This window comes from Sarcophilus harrisii, chromosome 5, assembly GCF_902635505.1.
Source record: "Sarcophilus harrisii chromosome 5, mSarHar1.11, whole genome shotgun sequence".
NCBI lineage: Eukaryota > Metazoa > Chordata > Mammalia > Dasyuromorphia > Dasyuridae > Sarcophilus > Sarcophilus harrisii.
The window spans coordinates 68745422-68767819 of NC_045430.1; the positions used below are offsets into that span (position 1 = coordinate 68745422).

Here is a 22398-nt window from a genome sequence, read left to right on the forward strand (position 1 = left end):
TTAATGAAGTTTAAAGCTATTTTCAACTGTTCTCACATTATAACAAAAATAAATTTGTTCTGTTCCTGATCCAAATAAATTAAAAAACTTATTCTGGAATGGTGAATGTGACCAATAATTGACATTTTTCAAGGAATAAAAAAGACTGCAATGAATGTCTGGGGCAATAAGGCAATCTACCAAAACATATTGAAGAAGAATTATTCATCTTGGGGGAGAAAGCTAAGCAAAGAACAGAGACAGTAGGAAACAAATGAGGAGGAAAAATAAGAATGGATGAAATTTTCTGATGTCAGTGCTATCTATTTCCATCTGTTCATAATGTACACTTCAACCATTTCTCCATTCAAGAACAGATAGAGAAAAGGCTGGCACCACAGTAGAAACATTTAAGTGGAACTTTTGCCCGATTCCTAACCTCCACTTCACTCCTCCTAACAAGTAGGTGGGTAGACAGACAGAAAAGTCTTGTGATTTCATTGTTCAGAGAGGCTCCTGTTGAAGACCTCTAGTCAATGGAAATGGACAAATGTACTATAACATTATTTAAGAGTCTGTCTCAGGCCGAGAAATTAAGTGACATAAATGGGGTCACAGCCAGAATATGTCAGAGGTAGGAATTGAACTCAAATCATCTTGAATCCAAATCTTGCTCCCTATCCACTACACTATGCTGATCCCCATACGTGTGTATATTTACATGCAATTGCATAACTGTTTTCAAGCTCTAGTTCTGACCTTTCCATTATGCAGACTAGACACAGAATGCACTAAATACCTTGTCCCCCATTCCCTATAACAACTATCATGTCCCTCCCATGCCAATCCCAAATGAGAATGCATCTCAACACTCACCTCTTCCTGGCTCTCCTTCATTTTGCTGTTTGTAGCAGGCACCAGCACGCACGGACTCTGGAGAAAGGTGGGCAGGTAGGAGTTAACACCAGCACCTCTCTGTGCTCCCAGAAAATGCAAAGAAGCCCAAAACAAGCAGCAAGGATCAAAGTAGCAAGAACTTCTTTACAGTACATATGTTTGGAGGTAAACTGCTCTCAAACTCCACCCCCCAAATACTCAAGTGTTGAACTGATTATAAAACCTGTCACTACTACATACATGAGGAAATGTTTCAATCCAAAACCAAGAGCAAACCAATGGTGCATTGTGGTGATGACACAAATAACTATATAGACTAAGTATAACCAGAAAAGGAGTATGTCTATCTCAAAAGTGCAGCGAGAAGATAATTAATGATGAATAAGATAAAAGCACTTCTTCAAGATCAAGGACTATGTCTTAAGTCATATTTGTAAACTTCATAGTTCTTGACCTTTCAAACAGACTAGGCTTTTCAATGAATGTATGATGAATTAATGAAAGAGTTAATGGATGAATGAATGAATGCTTTGAAATACCAATAATACATAAATTGCCTGATAAATATTTCTAACTACTTTTCCTACTGATACATTATACCTATATCTGCCTAACATTTGTCTACACATCCAGGTCTCTTTCCATATGCCTATTTGTTGTGGTAATTCCAATGCACTGATTATAGTCACAATTTACCTAAATTCAAGAAACCTCAGAATCATCTGATTCTTTCCTCTTTTTTCATCTCTTCATCCAAATCAATTGATTCTGTCATTTCTACCTTTACAATTTTTCTTAAAGCTGTCCCCTTTTCTCTATTCACATTTTTATCCCCAGTTCAATTTCTCATCAGGTAGCCTTTTCTCTAATTCATCTCCTCTCCAAACTATCTGACACAAAGATGCCCAAATAATTTTAATTCTTAAGTTCATGTTGTTCCTGATTAAAAAAAAAAAAAATTAAAGGTCAATATAATTACTAATTCCTTAGCCAGTTATTTAAGTTCATACACAATCTGACGCCAATATAATTTTCCTATTCTGCTTTACATTACTCGCCTTAATGAAGTCTAAATTCAATTTGACTCAAATTAAAAAAAAAAAAAATACATCCTCTGTGTCAGGCACTAAAAATGAAATACATCTTGACCTCAAGAAGCCTGAATTTTACTAAAGGGATATGATACTTAACAGGTAAGTAAATCAATAATATATACAAAATACATAGTGTTGGTGGGGTTGGTTCACATTAAAAACTGAGGAAATCAGGAAGGGTCCCTTAAAATATATGTACTTAAAAAAAAAACTTGGAGAAACCTTGGTAATCCAAGCAGTAAAGCTGATCTTGTCAGTCTGTATGTCATCCTCTCCATTAAACTGTGAACTTGTAGAGGAGGGTCTGATTTTGCCTCTGTATGTACAATCCAAGTACTTAAAGTTAGTGGCCCTTGTAGGCACTTAATAAATGTTTGTATATATTAATTTAACTTTCCTACTTTCTCTTCTGCAACCCATTATAAAATCTACAACTTACAAAAAGAAAATCAGGGCAATGAGTTTAACTTCTTCATTTCACAAATGAGAAAAAAAGAAACCGAGAAAGGTTAAAGTATATGCCAAAAAGAATTTTGGGGGGGGGTAGAATTTAAAACTTGGTCCATTTGATCCTAAGGACAGCATTCTACTCTATTGTTATGCTTAAGATCATTCAGCATAGCAGAGGCAAGCAGATACAAAAATATCAAGATCAATTCCATCAGAATAAAGACATCAGTGGCCTTGAAGCCACAGAAGGCATAAGTTTTATCTCTTTACATAAGCCTAGAACACAAAAATTTCCTCCATGTGCATACCTCTCCATATATTTTCTTCATATGCACACATCTCTATGATCTGTGTTCATACTCAATGCTATGGGGTACAATTGAGGAAGAAAAGTGGAAATATTTTATTACTCTTTTTTTTTTTTTACTATGAAAATTTCAATAATTAGCTTTATTTAGAATTAATTTTGTTATCTGGCTGACAATTCAAAGATAAACTCATCTCTATGGAAATGTGAGCAAGACCCAAAATGTAACTTGAAACTGGAATATGTTCCCCAGGCAATTCTTATTTGACTATAAAATAAAAATTAACATAGCTAATTTCTTTATCTGTCTCTAGCAAAATCATTTAGCCATAATTTCTTCACCATCACTGTGGGTCTTATTTTTTTTAAAAAAAACTTCTTACATTCTAAACTTAAAAATAGTAACACACACACACACACACACACACACACACACACACACACACACTCTTCCATATTCAGAGGAGAACATACAAAAAAATTCTAAAAAAAACTCACAAATCTCAATTTTAAACTGTTTGCTTTTTTTTTTTAAAATCTAATAAAACTCTACATGTTACTTTCAAAACTGCTCTGCTTATCTTTGCTTCCTTCTATTCTTTTCTACGAATTAAAAAGGTTATAGTAGAGACAGCTTTTGTTTTCCAGCATGACTTCAGCTAGTTTCCAATCTACACAAAATAGAACAGACACACTTTAAAAACAGAGAGGGGCATTTTTGATTTCCTTCACAAGCTAATTGTACAATATTTCAGAGTCTGCTTCTTTTTGTACAGCAAAATAATGGTTTGGTCATGTATACTTATTGTGTATCTAATTTATATTTTAATATATTTAACATCTACTGGTCATCCTGTCATCGGGGGAGTGGGTGGGGGGTAAGAGGTGAAAAACTGGAACAAGAGGTTTGGCAATTGTTAATGCTGTAAAGTTACCCATGCATATAACCTGTAAATAAAAGGCTTTTTTATTTGTAAATAAATAAAGAATAAATAAATAAATAAAATAAATTTAGAAATATATAATATTTAATATAAATTAAAATATATATAAATACAATATAAATATAATATAAATAAATATAAATTAAATATAAATATATAATATAATATAAAAATACATAAATAAATAAATAAATAAAAATAATAAATATAAAAACAGAGAGGGAATATAACAATTGTAATTGGTTTCATCACCAAGCAAAGAAAAGCTACATCTGACCATATCCAAAAATGTCTATTTCTGCCTGTATCCATCACTTCTTTACTGACGTGATTAACATACTTTATTGTAGGTCTTCCCAATATATGGTGATTGCATTGGTTTCAGTTCATAAGTCTTTCCAAGTGGTCACTCTTTACAATACTCTTGTCCTTGTGTAAATTATTCTCTTGGTTCCTCTCATTTCATTCTGCATCTGTTCACATTACCAATGATTATTCGAAATTACCTCTGCAATGATTTCTTAGGATACAATAACATTGCCTTACATTCACTTACATAATTTGTTCAGATATTACCTACTACCTTAGATTTAAGGATCCCAGTTCTTTGTTACTCTCCCCTTTCCAACTCTCTCCATTTTTTAGGGTGAAGAAGTTTTTTGTTTGTGACCATTCCTTTCCCAGTGTTATTCTCCTTCATGTCTATCTGTACTGCCCATTCTTATTTGTTTATCTGCCGATTTTGATGGATTTCTACACCGAAATGGTTATGAGTATATTCAACAACCCCCGTTTATCCATTTTAGATAAGAATAAGATTTGTTTTAATGTCTATTCCCCCTCTCATTTCCTTTCTGTTTATGTACACTTCTCAAAACATTCCAATTATAACAAATGGATAATTTCACTCCCTTTCTTCCTCTTTTTAACACTACTGTATTTTTTTTAATTTCTCTTTTCTCTTTGTCTTTTCAAAACTCTCAGAACATAAGTAAGCTTTCCACTCAATCCCCCATAACTTTTGCATTTTTTTAAAGGGCTGCTTGTTTGTACTCCTCATGCTGTGTGAGTGTGTTTGTGTGAGCACATGTGCATACTGAATCTTTTTGGTAGATTGATTTTTCAGAAAAAAAAAATTTTTTTTTTCAAACCACACAATAAAATGCATAAGAATAGAAGGGAAGACAAGTTAAAATGAAATATAGTTGCCAAAAAAAAAAAAAAAAAAGAATGAAAACAAGTTTATGGTCTCCAAGTTAAAAATCTAAACCTATTATAGAGTTAACACTACATATCTCTCTCTCTCACACACACACACACACACACACACACACACACACACACACACACAGTTCTTTTTAACTGTTCAAATAAATTTACCTTTCTAGTTCTCTCTGGACTTTTCTAGGTCTCTCTTGTTTTTATATATCAAAGATCCTATTCAACTTTGGTCTTTCATAAAAAAAAAAAAAAAAAAAAAAAAAAAAAAAAAAACACTCTTCAAAATACTGTAGTATATTAAAGGTTCATTTCTCCCCTTGGAAGATTATATTCAGATTTACAGGATGAGTTATTTTGAGTTTTAAGTCTCTGTCCTTTGTTTTTTCAAATACTGCATTCCAAGATCTCATTAGGCAGCTAGGTGGTACAGTGGTCAACTTCAAGTATTCAAGTAGATCTTGAGCTTGAAGTTATGAATTCAAATCTAGGCACAAACATTTATTTGGCTGTGTGAGCAAATCATTTCACTATTGTGTACCTCAGTTTCCTCAACTGTAAAATAAGAATAAGAGCAATTACCTCCTAGAATTCCTTTCAAACCTTAAACCAGTTTATAATAGCTATCATCAACATCATCATCAGAGCTGTTACGTCTTATGGGATCCTGGCTATCATTCTCTAATTCTTAACTTCTTCTGGATTTTTATAATATTTTTTAATTAATATGGGAGCTCTAAATATTATCCACACATTTTTTTTCCTAATTGTGGTTTTCAAGGATTCCAGATTCTTAAAACTCTTTCCTTGATCTTCTTCAAAAAAGATGTTTTTGAGATATATTCCATTTTCTTCTATTTTTGAATAATTTTATTTTGTTCTGATATTTCCTAATAAGAATGACAGTCAACACTAATGATAGCTAACATTTATATGGTACTTTACAACTTTTGAATAACTTTGTATATGTTACCTCATTTGATCGGTACAATAATCCTGTAAGTATAATAATCCCATTTTCCCAATGAAGAAATTAAGGCTGAAAGAAATTAAGTAATTTACCACATTAAAAAGTGTTTGAGGCAAGATATGAAATGAGGTCATCCTAACACAGTTCTATACTCTATATTCATTGTGCGACCTAGATACTACATGATTTCTGCTTTGTCAATTGTAGTTTTCAGAGTCCAATTCTTGGGTAAGATTTTTTTATTCTAAGCTACTTATTCTCATTCCAATTCTTTCCTCGACAGTCTTATTTCATTTTTATCTAGCTTTATTTTTTCTAGGAATTCATGTTATTCTTGAGGAAAATCCATCTTTTTCTCTCTGATTCTCTGCTTGTTACTGTTTTTACATTACTCCCTCTTCTTTGGGGGGAGAGAAACAATCATTAGATTTGTAAAATTAGCATTTTCTTTGTCAAAATTATGTATTTGTCCAGGACTAATCAATATACTAGGGCTTTCTGCCAGAGTCACCCTCCATTATCACCCACGAAGGTATGGTGATCAGCCTTGTCTAACCCTCCAAGATTTTTCTACTGACTTCTATATTTTGCTGCTAGGTTTACCTGGATCTTCAAGTTTCAGTGTTCTGAATCTTCAAGTTCATATCTGACACCTCAAAAGAGAGGTAGGGACCTCAGCACTCCTATATTTGAATTGTCTTAGCAACACCTTATTACTTGACACTGTACTGGTTGTGGCCCCCTGCTGTTCCCTAGATTGCTGAAGATTTCCAATTTGAAGCTTTCTGATGACCCTAGGAAGCTCTCCATTTTTTTAAAAGAGAAGTTCCCCATTTTTGTTACTTCTGAAACAGATCCTTTCAGAGGTATATCTCTGATCATGACAGCACTAGGTTTGCTGAAAGGGGACACTTTTTGATTGCTTAGGAGCTTTTGGAGGACTTTCTGTGTAGTTCTGAAGTGAAAGAAGTTACTTACATTAGTTTTTTAATTGAATTTCTTGATCATTATTTTGACTGATGCTGACTTCAAGAATTTGCCAGAGTATGTAAGAGCTAGATGTCTGTTTCAATTCATATAATCATCTTAACAGGAAGTCCTGGAACCATTTGGTAATTTTATTTCATGAACTACCATAGCCAATCAATTAATCATCAAAAGACTAACCTATTAATGATTACTCTCTTCATACTTACACAATTTCGTTCTTGGAAAGCAAGTCATACCATCACAGAATCTACAGTCAAAGCCTTTCTAACATCAAGAATCTTTCATAATTCACACCAAAATGACAGTCTTCAATAATGACAGATAACTTCCATGTTATAATGAGGCATCAGAGAAGTACATTGTGGATATAAAGAAGAAATAAGTGACAGAAGAAGAAGGGGTCAGAAAGAAGTGAATATAAAGATTTAGATTAGGCAGTAAAATTATGAGCAAAAAGAAAACTATAATTGTAAGATAAAGAATTTCTGATTATTTTCATGAATGACAAAAAAAAAACTCCCTGAGTTCTATAGTTGATAAAAACTTTGTATACTTTAGGTTTCTAGTCTGTAAAATAAGAGGTTTGAAGTAGTTGTGCTAAGTTCTATTCTGAATGAATTTATATGACTGTAGGTGACGACTATAAAACAAATTGTAATTTAAGGAGTTATAACAATTTACTTACAGTATGAACCGCTCTGGTCCTGTCTGATGCCTAGCATGGAAAAATGTAATACTTATAAGATTAGAAAATAAGACCAGAAGAAAAAAAGATATCATATGCCCCAAAATATGTATAGCAGCACTTCCTGGTCTATGTACAGAATTGGGAACAAGGCAGAGACCCATAGATGACAGAAAAGCTAAAAAAAAAAAAAAAAATTAGATGAATGTGATGTAAGATATATACTGAGCTATAAAAACAATGAATATAAAAGATCCAAAGAAGCATAAAAAGATTTATGAGAGAAAGAGTGAACAGGACCAGGTAAAAATACATACAGTGATTTTTTAACAAAATCAACTCCCCCAAATTGACTGAACACTATATAATTATAATTACCTAAGAAAATGTGCCTCGCTTCTTTCTTAGACATACAAGACTGTTTAAGTGTAGAACATTGTACATGTTGTCATATTTAATCAAAATATCATTAGTTTAACTATATTGCATTTTTATTCTTTCATTTTATACATTGTTGCAAAGGATCCATTAGAGTGATATATCAAAAAATTAAGGTAATATAAAAATAAAATAAAAGATAATTAAAAAAAATTAAGTCTTGGAAGGAGATTTAAAAAGAAGTAGAATTTTTCAAAAAAGAACAGGATGGAACAATTTTTAAAAAATATACAAATGATCCTAAAAAAAGTAAAAATACTGAAGATTTTCCTCACTTAATAAAGGACAAATGAGTTTAATTTGAAATTTATAATATTGTTTTTCATAAATGCTATGTAATCAGTTACTAAGAGAGATTCTAGAAGCTCTAGTTGCATATCCTTAAAAAAAATTCTAATGGGAGAGTTTATAAAAGCATTCTTATAAAAATAAAGGCTTTAATCTATGAAAATTTAAGCTTGTTTTTCTAAGAATTTGGCACATTATTTAAATCCTTAAGTTTTTTCAAAGCTTCAAGATTCAAAAATCTTTAAGAACAAGAAAATTAAAATTCTCTTTATTATGTTCATCATACATATTTCTACAAGGACTCGAAACTTCTTGTTAATAACCAACTTCTTAGTTCAGTTCAACAATAGCACCCAAGAGGAACTGTACATTTCAAAAAGGAGGTTTACTTTGTCCTAAACACAGTATTATTGTGCAAACAGTGGCACTAAACTTCTTTGAATGCGGTCCAAAACAAGTCAACTTCATCTAGAAATTCATTTGGTGAGTAAATCATCAGGTAATGGCAATTTGCATGCTATCAGGCATCCATCTAGTCTGAGAAACCAAGACTACACAAGATTGGGAATATTTGTGCCATTCAACTACGAAACAACAGCAGGGAATCTGGGTCCAAAGGAAGATGCATCAAGAAAATGCTAGCTTTCTCACAATACTAAGTCTAGATCTTTACAAGTAAACATTTATGAATTAACTAACATGTCAAATCTCCATTGATGTTCTCAATTGAGAATTGTTATGGTAATGATTTAATTGGGATATGTGAGTGTGTATACACACACACACACACAAAATTTAATATGGAAATAATTTAATATTCCTATGTCATTCTGGTGACAGGAGTCTGATCTAAGCTTGGCTAGATTTCAAATGGCTGCTATTGCTCAAAGTCTCTCTAGATCAACAGAATCTGACAGTTTGGTCTCTAATGGCATAGCATTTGATTCAAGACCTGGATTTAACATAAAACATTTTAATAAAATATGTTTAAAATGATGAGATCAGAATCACTCCAATAATCTTTTTCTAATAAAAATATTATCAGAAAAAGCAGGTAGCAAATTTGGGCCATCTATCTATATACTAAATTTAAAAGTCAAATATGACAGAATATACATTAAGTATTTTCAGGTTTTTTTAAAAAAAAACAACATAATTTTATGGATAAATTTGCTGGTAATTAATTATTTGTAGATCCTTTCTCCCACTGGTGAGTTCTTCTAGGGGATACTATTTTGACAAAGAGCACAGGTCAGTCAACCTTCATTATCATCTTCATTCTACTTCTAACTTTCCAGATTTCACCACAGTCCCTCTCCTTATGGTTTCTCAACTTCAGCTCTGTTTTTTGTTTTATGTTCTCTTGTTAAAATGTAGGCTCCTGAAGGACAAGTGATTCTTGTTCTTTTTGCTTGTATTTATATTCCCAGAACCAGGTACCATGTAACTTTATAAATGTTTATTTTCTTGCTTTTACCTTTTCTCATTGAAAATAGACCTCGCCAATATCTTTTTTTTTTTTTTTTGATACATTATGGTACACTGTTGTCATTTAAATATTTTATGATAAAAGTTAATTCCAACTTTATATGTAAATATACATAATACATATATGGAGACAAATATGTTTTAGATATGAACCCAATAACATCATGAGCAATTAAAAGTCATTTTTTCTAGTGTGAAGAAAGAGAATGAGAATTATTTATGAAAAATAAATCCAGAAGTTAAATTTACTTTCTTGATTAAGAATTCCATTTTCAAATCTAAATAATTAAGTGGAAGTTAATTTAAAATTACAAAATATATAATAACTTTCCACTTAAAAACTTTCAATTTACTTAACTATCTTAAAGTTTCTTAAGATGTTTCAAAGAAATTAAATAAAGAATAGTATTTAAGCTCCTAAAAAGAAAATGTGTTATTTTTATTTTCTCCATGTTTATCTTTAAGTACAAAGGTTTGTGGTCACTGAATATGTCATATAGAATGAAAATCTGATCACTCTGGTCAATGATTGGCATGATTTATATGAAATGAAAAAAAGCTTAATCTCTCTATACACTATCATGAGTTACGTCACAGTATCATAAATAGCTATGATATGGCTTTTTGAAACATCCTATAAATTGCTGTTTTCTTCACTTTCAGAAAAAAAGAAGAGAGCAGTCTTTATATTCATTATCACAAAGTTTTTTTATATAATTGAGGAGTGGGTGGTGGTGAGGTTTTGTTTGTTTGTTTTTGCCTGTTTGGCTGAACCAAATCATTACTATGTTATATTTCTGTATTCCAAGATTCTTAATATTCAAGGGCTGGAAATATTATTTTAAAGAGAAGGGATTCCAAAACATCAAATCATAAAATCATCTTTTAAATCAAATAACACAAAACAAATCATTAATCAATTATCACTTAATAGTCTCCATCTTTTCTCTTCCTTGTCAACTCTCCAAACCCTGCTAGCCCAGACTTTGGAAGTACAGAGATCATTGACACAAGGGTTACTCATAAGGACACAACTTTGTGTTTCTGTTTCTGCCATGGGCTTGGTTCTCATTAAGAGCTCAACATATTAAAAGCTGAGCAGAGTACAAACACCTAATTATATAGCCAACTGGGAATCAGAATTCTTGAATTCAAGAGACCTGCCTACTTCAGGAACTGAAACTATAGGTGTACACCAATGCACCTGCTCAAAGTACTCAAAGTACATACAACATTATACTTCTGTGTTTCTCTCTGTTCCTTAGAAAAACAATATTCATATGGGAAGCACTCCACTCCATAAATATTTGTTAGATGGATGAAGCAATAAAAAGGTCAACCCAGCAGAAAGCATAATTTGAGACCGTCTTCCCTCATCATCATTAGCCAGAAGAAAAAGCTGTTTAAAACAAAACACTTATTCTTTGAATTAAACAGTGAACTGAGAACAAAAAGAGGAACAAAACAAAAAAAGAAATGAAAAGAAACAACTTAAATACATAGGCAAATAAGAAAATATAATACCATATATCACTCCTGAAAGTATTAAGTCACTACTTTTTTTGAAGTGTTAGAATTTCTTAGAATGTCACATATCTACAAATTAGAGTTGTTTTTTAAAGCAGTTCAAAGTCAATATAAATGATCTATAGCAAGGGGATTGCAATATTAATCATTTAGAAATAACTGAAAAAAGTCATTAATTTTCTTAATGATTTGGCAATGAAAGAAACAGACACTGTAAAATGTGTCAATGTGAGATGATTAAGGAAAAATTTCAAAATAAATATGCCCATTTTAATTCACCTGTAAATTCATCCCATGCCAAGGACACATGAATCAAAGTATACTATGTGGGTTTCGAAGAAAAATAAACACAAAAAACTAAACACATACTTCTATGCTGTGACTGGTGGAAAGAATATGCTTTACTCCTTTCTGGAGAATAACTTCTGCTGCTGACACTGGAGCCAGATCTGCTGTGTGGAGAATCTTTTCGATTGACAGGAGATTCCCGGAAGAATGGATTGTCCCTTTTGTGAGGAGATCGTTCCCTCATGTAATGGGAAGAGTAGAAACCCTTTCTTCTAAAGCCATCTCTAGTGTCCCTTTGGAGAAAACAAAAGTCACTATACTTTTTGAAAAACAAAAACCAAAAATAAAAGAGAAAATGATTACTTTCTAAGTATCACTTTATATAACAGTTAGAAAGTCCATTAGTTCACTCATGTAAGTTTTGGTGTTCCCATAAAATACAATTATGAGGGGCAGCTAGGTGGTGCAGTGGATAGAGCACCAGCCCTGAAGTCAGAAGGACCCGAGTTAGAATCTGGCCTCAGACACTTAATAAGCTGTGTGACTCTGGACAAGTCACTTAACCCCAATTGCCTCAGTGAAAAAACAAACAAAAAAACAAAAAAAATCCAATTATGAGACTGGAAAATGTTATATAATCTACCACTACAATTTGTACTTCACAAATCTTAAAAAGTTATTGTATTCTAAACAAGCATTGAAGAATCTAATAGCTGGAAGGAATACAAAAAGGTTAGAAGATTATAAATTTAGGGAAGCAAGTAAGTTCAAAGACATCTTATACAACCCCCTACATTTTACAGATGTGTAAACTGATGCCAAAGGAAAGTGAGTTCTTCAATATGCTCTTCCCAAACATGTAAAAAGACTGTACTAGAACCATTTGACACAAAAGAATACCTATCTTATTATTCTTTTTTGGGTCATTTTATTGACACCAGGAAATTCTTTATAAGGCTCATGCTAAAACAATCTTCACAAAAACAAGTAAAGAAAATAGATCAATAAGGCCAGTGCACTAAACAGTACATGTAAAATTACGCAGATGGCACCTTCTGAAGAAAAATGTTTCATTAGCCATTCTCCCCAACCCAAAGTGATCACTGATATTCGTTTCAATTCATGTCCCTTCCAATGTTGCATTTAATTCCTTTATTATAATTATTATGTATTTAAGGTTCTTGGATCTATTTACTTTGTTGTATACTATTTGTATTTGTTTCTAAGGTGCAGTAGTTTTCCTTTAATTTCATGAACCAATTTGTGTTTTGACTTTATTCAAACAATGAGCATGTAAACAGTTTCCACTTTTTTGATATTACAAAACTGGGTGCAGTGGATAGAGTACCACCCCTTAAGTCAAGAGGACCTGAGTTCAAATCTGACCTAAGATACTTAATACTTCCTAGCTGTGTGAACCCAGGCAAGTCATTTTAACCTCAATTGCCTTAAGCCAAAAAAAAAAAAAAGGTATTACAAAATTGTTTCTGTGCCTTAGTTATAAGGCTATAAGAGAACGTTCTTCCTCTGATCAGCTTTGAATAAATGCCCAATGATTTAAAATATTCCCTTATAAAGAATATTTTATAAATGTATTTATGCAATTCCTAACTGTGTTTTGGTAGAATTAACTCTCAAAAGCATTATGTATTTTGCAGCTACTTTAAATAGAATTTTTTTTTCATTTTCTTAGTTTTTATTAGTACATATAGAAATGTGATTTCTAGGGATGTATTTTGTCCCACCATTAATTTACAGAAGTTTTAAATTATTTCTATTTAGTTATACTGAGTCTTTAATATGCTCAGAGAAAAACAATGTAATACAAATACTGACAATTTTAACTGTTTTGCCAATGTTTACACTATACTTTTAATTTTTCTGTTTGTTTTAATGTTATAATTAGCATCTCTAGAATATGGTCAAGAATTGTGGGTTAATGATGCAACCCTGTTTTATCCTGTACATAATGAGAAAGCTTTAAATATATCTCCTTTGCTAGTAATGCTATCTGTTCCTTTTAGGTATATTTTTGATCAAAGTAAATAAGTTTCCTCAGAATTCTTAACAAAAATAAGTGGTGAATCTCAAAGACTTATTCAGTATTTATTGCTGAAATTGCATTGTTTCTATTCAGATGATGCAATATAAACAATTTTCTAACACTGAACTAAACTTACATTAAAATTATAAATTCATGACTTGAATTTATAAGAATACAAACCATTCCCCGATTGATAAATGATCAAAGAACATAAACTGACAATTTTCAGATGAAGAAATTAAAGCCATCGAAAACCATATGAAAAAATGCTAAAAATCACTGTTAATTAGACAAATGTAAATTAAAACAACTCCGAGATTGGCTAAGATGCCAGAAAAAGATAATGATGAATATTTGAGGAAATATAAGAAAACTGGAGCACTACTGCATTGTTGATGGAGTTATAAACTGAGCCACTTTTTCTGGAAAGCAATTTGGAACTATGCCCAAAGGGCTATCAAATTGTGCATACCCTTTCATCCAGCAGTATCTCTACAGGGTCTATATGCCAAAGAGATGATCAAGAGAGAGAAAAGAAGCTATATGTACAAAAATGTTTGCAGCAGCCCTTTTTTTAGTGGTAAGGAACTTGAAATTGAGTGGATACTTAGTTCACTTGGGAAATGGCTGAATAAATCATGGTATAAGAATATAAATAAATATTATTCTTCTATAAAAAATGATGAGCAAGCTGATTTCAGAAAAGCCTGGAAAGACTTACATAAACTGATGCTAAGTGAAGTGGGCAGAGTCAAAAGAACACTATATGTAATGGGCTGAAGCTGATGCACTGAAGTCCCAAACACGTGAGGCTAAATAGTAATTGGAGATAATATATATATATATATATATATATATATATATACACACACACACACACACACACACACACACACACATATATGCACTTGGAGAAAGAGTGGCCCCCGCCCACTCTTTGTGCAAGTCCTAATGTGTTGTACAGGAAATGACAATTTTGGTGGGTGGAGGCAGGGGGCAGGAAGAGAGGCAGGGAGAGAAGGCTGACTGGCTTCTGGTCTGGCTGGCTTCCTGTTGCAGCTGCTCACATTGCTAATCCCTCTTCACCTCCGTTCCTTCTTCATCTCTACTGAGAATAAAGATTGAAGATTTTCCCTTAACCTGAATTTCTGACTCTGGCTGATTTTAAAATACGTGGTTATCACAACTATATACTTTAATAATAAGATTATGTAATGCTCAATTGTGATAGAATTGTCCCTTTTCAATAATGAAGCGATTCAAAGCTATTCCAATAGACTTATTACAGAAAATGACATCCAGAGAGAACTCTGACGGAGTTCTGAATATGAATCAAATCATATTTTCAACTTTTTTTGTTGTTGGTTGGTTTGTTTTTTTTCTCTTTTGATCTGTTTTGTGTGTGTGTGTTTGCACGTGCACACAGCATGATAGATATGAAAAAACATTTAGACGAGCTGCACATGTTTAACCTGTGTGAGATTGCTTTTTGCCTTGGGAATGAGAGAAGGGGAAGGAAAGGAGAAAAAACTGGAAAAATAAAATACTATTAAAATAATAAAATATTTATCTCCCTTCAAAAGTATAAATTCAACTTATTCCCAATGAACAATTTTAAAAACATGTTGTTTTAGTTTCTGAGCTGACATGTTATCTAAATTTTTTATATACTTTAAATATATTGTAGCTTTTGTGCTATTTTATTTAAGTTTTTTTAAATCAATACTGATTAGATTAATAAATAGGTCTCTTTCTCTGCTTTATCCCTTATTGGTAACAAATTATATATCTCACCTATGTAGTTTATTCCCTTCCAACTTTTGAGATTTTTTTTATTGCGTACACATTGCACTTTAAACATTTGAATGATCATCTATAAATTCATCTGACCAGAATTTATTCTCTTAACTCAAATATTTGTTGTTGATTTTTTGGCCTCTAAATTTGTGCATCTCATGTCTCTTTTGAGATACTGTGATTCTATTTTGCTCATAAAGCAAAATGCCTTCTTTGATGCAGGCACACCATTATGAGCATTCTTTTGCCAGTGTTTCCCATGTTATGCAATCAATTCCGAAATTCTTCAGAGAGACCTTGAGAGTAACTTTGTAGATTGCTTTAAAATAGTCTTTTAGACAAACATATATTTGATCTTTGAAAAACATGGCCAACCTATGGGAGTTGTACTCTGCAGTAAAGTTTGAATGCTTAGCAGTTTAGTTCAAGAAAGGATCTCAGTGGGGTGGTGGAGTTTGATCTCAGCTGTTTCTATGGGGAGAACTTTACCACAGTGTGGCTACTTTGTCTTGGCAGCAAGCCAGGTGGGAAACCATAAACACAGGGGGTAAAAACTATAATCCCGAAAAGCTAGGATCTCTCAGAACTTGGCCACACCCACCCAGAGTGACTCAGCATGCTCTCAGAGTTTCAGAGCCCATTGCTGTCCTGCTAGTGCCTCACTGCTGCCCCCTGCAGTCTGTAGAGGAAGCTCAGTAACACCATCCAGCCCTCCCACCCCACAAAAAAAAGAGCAGACTGCATTTTTTTTTGTTAGTTTGTTTTCTTTGATTCTTCTTTGACAAAATGAGCAAAAAATTAAAACAGGCTCTAACTAATAACTATTATTGATAGCTTCTATATGGATAGAGAGCAGACTTTAAACCCTGAGGAGACTAAAAACAGACTATTTCCAGATAAATCCCCAAAGGGGGATGTGTTTAGGTCCTCAACACACAAGAGTCTCACAGAAGAAATTAAAAGGCTCTCACAAGAGAGCTAGAAGAAAAATGGGAAAAGGAAAAGGAAGCTTGGCAAGAGGGTACGGAGAAGTCATCCCATTCATTTAAATATAGAATTGAAAAAGAAATCAACTTCTTGAAAGACAGGATTAGTGAATTGGGAAAGGTAAACAATTCCGAGGAAAACAGAATTAGTGAATTGGAAAAAGAAAATAGCTCTCTAAAAAATAAAATTGGCAAAATGAAAAAAAAATTCCATAGAACAAAACAACTCACTTAAAAACTCAATTGGGCAATAAGAAAAAGATATTTTAAAAAGTGAGTGAAGAAAATCATTCATTAAGAATCAGAATTGAACAAATGGAATTGAATGACTTGGGGAAACAACAAGAATCAGTGGAGGAAAGCCAAAAAAAAAAATGAAACAATGGAAAAAATGTCAAATACCTTCTTGGAAAAAAAAAAAAAACAGACTTGGAAAATAGATCTAGGACAGACAATCTGAGAATTATTGGACTCTCTGAAAAATATTATGAAAAAAAGAGGCTGGACACTATTTTCCAGGAAATTATCAAAGAAACTGCCCAGATGTTAAAGAAACAGAAGATAAAATAGACATTGAAAGAATTCATCGATCACCTACTGAAAGGGACCCTAAACTCAAAACTCCAAGAAATATTGTGGCTAAATTCTAGAACTATCAGACCAAGGAAAAAATACTACAAGTTGCTAGGAAAAATCAATTCAAATATAGAGGAGCCACAATAAGAATTATTCAGCATCTAGAAGCGTCCACATTAAAGGCCTGGAATCTGATATTCCGAAAGGCTAAGGAACTTGGTATGCAGCCAAGAATAACTTACCCTGCCAAAATGAGCATTTTTTTTTCCAGGAAAGAAGATAGACATTCAGTGAAATAGGTGAATGATTCATCTATTTCTGATGAAAAAACTGGAACTAAACAAAAAAGTTTGATCTCCAAATATAGGACGACTCAAGAGAAACCTAAAAAGGTAAAAAGAAATCTTGGGAACTATATTTCCATTATAAAGATACATAAAGAACACATGTATAATTTGTTCGAGAAACTAGAAGTGGAAAGGAAATTTAATTGTACCAGAAAAAGGGTAAAGTGAGAGTCATACATCTTATGAAGAGGCAAAGGAAACCTATTATAATCTGAGAGAAAGAATGGAGGGGGATGAAAATAGTGTGTATCTTACTCTTGTCAGAATTGGCTTAAAGAGAAAAATATTAGACATATTCATTTATGGGAAAAATTTTCCCACCTCATTGAAAAGTAGGAGGGGAAAAGGGAAAGATTAAGCTAAGCAGGAGGGAATAGAGAAATTGTGAGGAAAAGAGGTAAGAAAGGGGGAGGAACTCTAAAGTGGGGGGAGGAATACTAAAAAGGGAGGGCTGTGAAAAGCAAGTGGTGCTCGCAAATTTAATACTGGAGAGCAGGGTAAGGGGGAAAGAAAGGAGAAAAGCATAATCAAGGGATAACAAGATGGCAAGTAATACAGAATTAGTAATTTTAATCATAAATGGGAATGGGGTAAACCCCCCCATAAAGAAGAAGCAGGTAGCAGACTGGATTAAAAGCCAGAATCCTACAATATGTTGTTTACAGGAAAATACACTTGAAGCAGGGTGATACATACAGAGTAAAGGTAAAAGGTTGGAGCAGAATCTACTATGCTTCAGGTGGAGCAGAATCTACCATGCTGCAGGTGAAGTCAAAAAAGCAGGGGTAGCCATCTTGATCTCAGATCAAGCAAAAGCAAAAATTAATCTAATTAAAAGAGATAAGGAAGGGCACTATATTTTGCTACATCTAGCACAGATAATGAAGAAATATCAATATTAAACATATATGCTCAAAGTAGTATAGCATCTAAATTCTTAAAAGAGGAAAAAAAAAAAGCAAGAAGTAATGACAACAAAACTGTAATAGTGGGAAATCTCAACCTTGCACTCTCAGAATTAGATAAATCCAACCACAAAATAAATAAGAATCAAAAAGGTAAATAGAATACTAGAAAAGTTAGATATGATAGATCTTTGGAGAAAATTAAATGGAACTAAACAGAAAAGAATACACTTTCTTCACAGCAGTTCATGGAATCTATACAAAAACTGACCATATATTAGGACATAAAAACCTCAAATTCAAATACAGTAAAGGCAGAAATAGTAAATGCATCCTTTTCAGGTCACAATGCAATGAAAATTACATTCAATAAAAAGCCAGGGGAAAATAGACCAAAAAACAATTGGAATCTAAATAATCTTATATTAAAAAATGATTGGGTGAAACAGCAAATCATAGCCATAATTAATAACTTTACCCAAGAAAATAACAATAATGAGATGTCATACCAAGATGTGTGGGATGCAGCCAAAGCGGTAATAAGGGGAAATTTTATATCTCCTGAGGCCTATTTGCATAAAATAGAGAAAGAGAAGGTCAATGAATTGGGTTTGCTACTAAAAATGCTAGAAAAGGAACAAATTAAAAACCCCCAGTCAAACACTAAACTTAAAATACTAAAAATAAAAGGAGAGATTAATAAAATTTAAAGTAAAAAAGCTATTGAATTAATTAATAAAACTAAAAGTTGGTTCTATGAAAAAACAGACAAAATAGATAAACCCTTAATAAATCTGATTTAAAAAAGGAAAGAGGAAAAGCAAATTGTTAGTCTTAAAAATAAAAAGGGAGAACTCGCCACTGATAGGAAGAAATTAGAGCAAGAATTAGGGATTACTTTGTCCAATTTTATGCCAATAAATTCGATAACTTAAATGAAATGGAAGAATACCTTCAAAAATATAGCTTGCCCAGATTAACAGAGGAAGAAGTAAATTGATTAAACAATCCCATCTTAAAAAAACAAATAGAACAAGATATTAATCAACTCCCTAAGAAAAAATCCCCAGGACCAGATGAATTTACATGTAAATTCTACCAAACATTTAAAGAACAATGAACTCCCATGCTATATAAACTATTTGAAAAAATAGGGATTGAAGGAAAATTGAAAATTCCTTTTATGACACAGACATAGTGCTGATACCTAAACCAGGTAGGTTGAAAACAGAAAGAAAATCATAGGCCAGTCTCCCTAATGAGTATTGATGCTAAAATCTTAAATAAAATATTAGCAAAAAGATTACACAAAATCATCCCCAGGATAATACACTATGACCAAGTAGGATTTATATCAGGAATGCAGGGATGGTTCAATATTAAGAAAAGTATTAGCATAATTGACTATATCAATAATCAAATTAACAAAAACCATATGATCATCTCAATAGATGCAGAAAAAGCATTTGATAAATTCCAACATCCATTCCTAATAAAAACACTTGAAAGTATAGAAATAAATGGACTTTTCCTTAAAATACTCAGGAGCATCTATTTAAAACCATCAGTAAGCATCATATGTAATGGGGATAAACTGGAACCATTCCCACCCAGTAAGATCAGGAGTGAAACAAGGTTGCCCACTATCTCCACTATTATACTATATTGTATTAGAAATGCTAGCCTCAGCATTGAGAAAGAGATTAAAGGAATTAGAGTTGGCAATGAGGAAACCAAATTGTCACTCTTTGCAGATGATATGATGATATACTTAGAGAACCCCAGAGATTCTACTAAAAAGCTATTAGAAATAATTCGCAACTTTAGCAAAGTTGCAGGATACAAAATAAATCCACATAAATCCTCAGCATTTTATACATCACCAACAAAATCCAACAGCAAAAGATACAAAGAGAAATTCCATTCAAAATAACTGTCGATAGCATAAAATATTTGGGAATCTATCTACCAAAGGAAAGTCAGGAATTATATGAGCAAAATTATAAAAAACTTTCCACACAAATAAAGTCAGACTTAAATAATTGGAAAAATATTAAGTGCTCTTAGATAGGCCAAGCAAATATAATAAAGATGACAATACTCCCTAAACTAATCTATTTATTTAGTGCTATACCAATCAGACTTTCAAGAAAATATTTTAATGATCTCGAAAAAATAACAACAAAATTCATATGGAATAATAAGAGATTGAGAATCTCAAGGGAATTAATGAAAAAAAAATCAAATGAAGGTGGCCTAGCTGTAACTGATCTAAAATTATATTATAAAGCAGCAGTCACCAAAACCATTTGATATTGGCTAAGAAATAGATTAGTTCATCAGTGGAACAGGTTAGGTTCACAAGACAGAATAGTCAACTATAGCAATTTAGTGTTTGACAAACCCAAAGATCCTAACTTTTGGGATAAGAATTCATTATTTGAAAAAAAACTGCTGGGATAACTGGAAACTAGTATGGCAGAAATTAGGCATGGACCCACACTTAACACCGTGTACCAAGATAAGATCAAAATGGGTCCATGATTTAGGCATAAAGAACGAGATTATAAATAAATTAGAGGAACATAGGATAGTTTATTTCTCAGACCTGTGGAGAAGGAAGAAATTTGTGACGAAAGATGAACTAGAGACCATTATTGATCATAAAATAGAAAATTTTGATTACATCAAATTAAAAAGCTTTTGTACAAACAAAACTAATGCAAACAAGATTAGAAGAGAAGCAACAAACTGGGAAAACATCTTCACAGTTAAAGGTTCTGATAAAGGTCTAATTTCCAAAATATATAGAGAATTGACTCTAATTTATAAGAAATCAAGCCATTCTCCAATTGATAAATGGTCAAAGGATATGAACAGACAATTTTCAGATGATGAAATTGAAACTATTACCACTCATATGAAAGTGTTCCAAATCACTATTAATCAGAGAAATGCAAATTAAGACAACTCTGAGATACCACTACACACCTGTCAGATTGGCTAAGATGACAGGAAAGAATAACGACAAATGTTGGAGGGGATGTGGGAAAACTGGGACACTGATGCATTGTTGGTGGAGTTGTGAACGAATCCAACCATTCTGGAGAGCAATCTGGAATTATGCCCAAAAAGTTATCAAACAGTGCATATCCTTTGACCCAGCAGTGCTACTACTGGGCTTATAGCCCAAGGAGATACTAAAGGAGGGAAAGGCACCTGTATGTGCCAAAATGTTTGTGGCAGCCCTGTTTGTAGTGGCTAGAAACTGGAAAATGAATGGATGCCCTTCAATTGGAGAATGGTTGGGTAAATTGTGGTATATGAATGTTATGGAATATTATTATTCTGTAAGAAATGACCAGCAGGATGAATACAAAGAGGCTTGGAGAGACTTATATGAACTGATGCTAAGTGAAATGAGCAGAACCAGGAGATCATTATACACTTCAACAACAATACTGTATGAGGATGTATTCTGATGGAAGTGGATATCTTCGACAAAAAGAAAATCTAATTCAGTTCCAATTGATCAATGATGGACTGAATCAGCTCCAGAGAAGGAACAATGAGAAATGAATGTGGACTACTTGCATTTTTGTTTTTCTTCCCAAGTTATTTCTAACTTCTGAATCCAATTCTTCTTTTGCAACAAGAGAACTGTACGTTTCTGCACACATATATTGTCTCTAGGATATACTATAACATATTTAACATGTATAAGACTGCTTGCTATATAGAGGAGGGGGTGGAAGGAGGGAAGGGAAAAGTTGGAACAGAAGTGAGTGCAAGGGATAATGTAAAAAATCGCCCATTATTAGGTCAATAAAAAGTTATTTAAAAAAAAAAAAAAGAAAATAAGAAGGATGTCAGTGGCCAATACCTTATCCTTCCAGGTGATGTTCAGAATCTTCTTAAGACAATTCAAGTGGAAACAATTCAGCTTCCTGCCATGGAGCTGCTAGACCATCCAGGTTTCATAGGCTTACAATAATGAGGTCAGGCAATTTAATATTTTTTCTCTCTCATAATGTCCTTCAATGTCTCACAAATACTGAGGTAACTGATTCTGCATGTGTCAACTTCATAATCTATATATACATCCCTAAAAAGTATTTTGCCAAGGTAAGTGAACTTATCCACAGAGTTCAAAATTTCTCTATTTGCTGTAATTAAAGTT

At 32.5% G+C, this 22398-nt stretch overlaps 1 protein-coding gene across 13 annotated transcripts in view; it reads right to left on the reverse strand.

Annotated features, from left to right (window-relative positions):
• PPHLN1 (periphilin 1) overlaps nt 1-22398 on the reverse strand; it is a 188791-nt gene that overhangs the window by 59826 nt on the left and 106567 nt on the right. For 9 of the 13 annotated variants that reach the window (XR_002770414.2, XM_012550525.3, XM_012550524.3 and 6 more), the window contains 2 exons: nt 11645-11856; nt 856-912 (listed from right to left, as the gene is read on the reverse strand). Coding sequence is in view for 12 of the 13 variants with exons in the window: in XM_012550525.3 (XP_012405979.1) it covers nt 856-912; nt 11645-11856 (269 nt within the window). In the remaining variant the exon portion in view is untranslated. The remainder of the gene's footprint in view (nt 1-855; nt 913-11644; nt 11857-22398) is intronic. The other 4 variants (XM_012550528.3, XM_012550523.3, XM_012550526.3 and 1 more) reach the window with 1 other exon arrangement.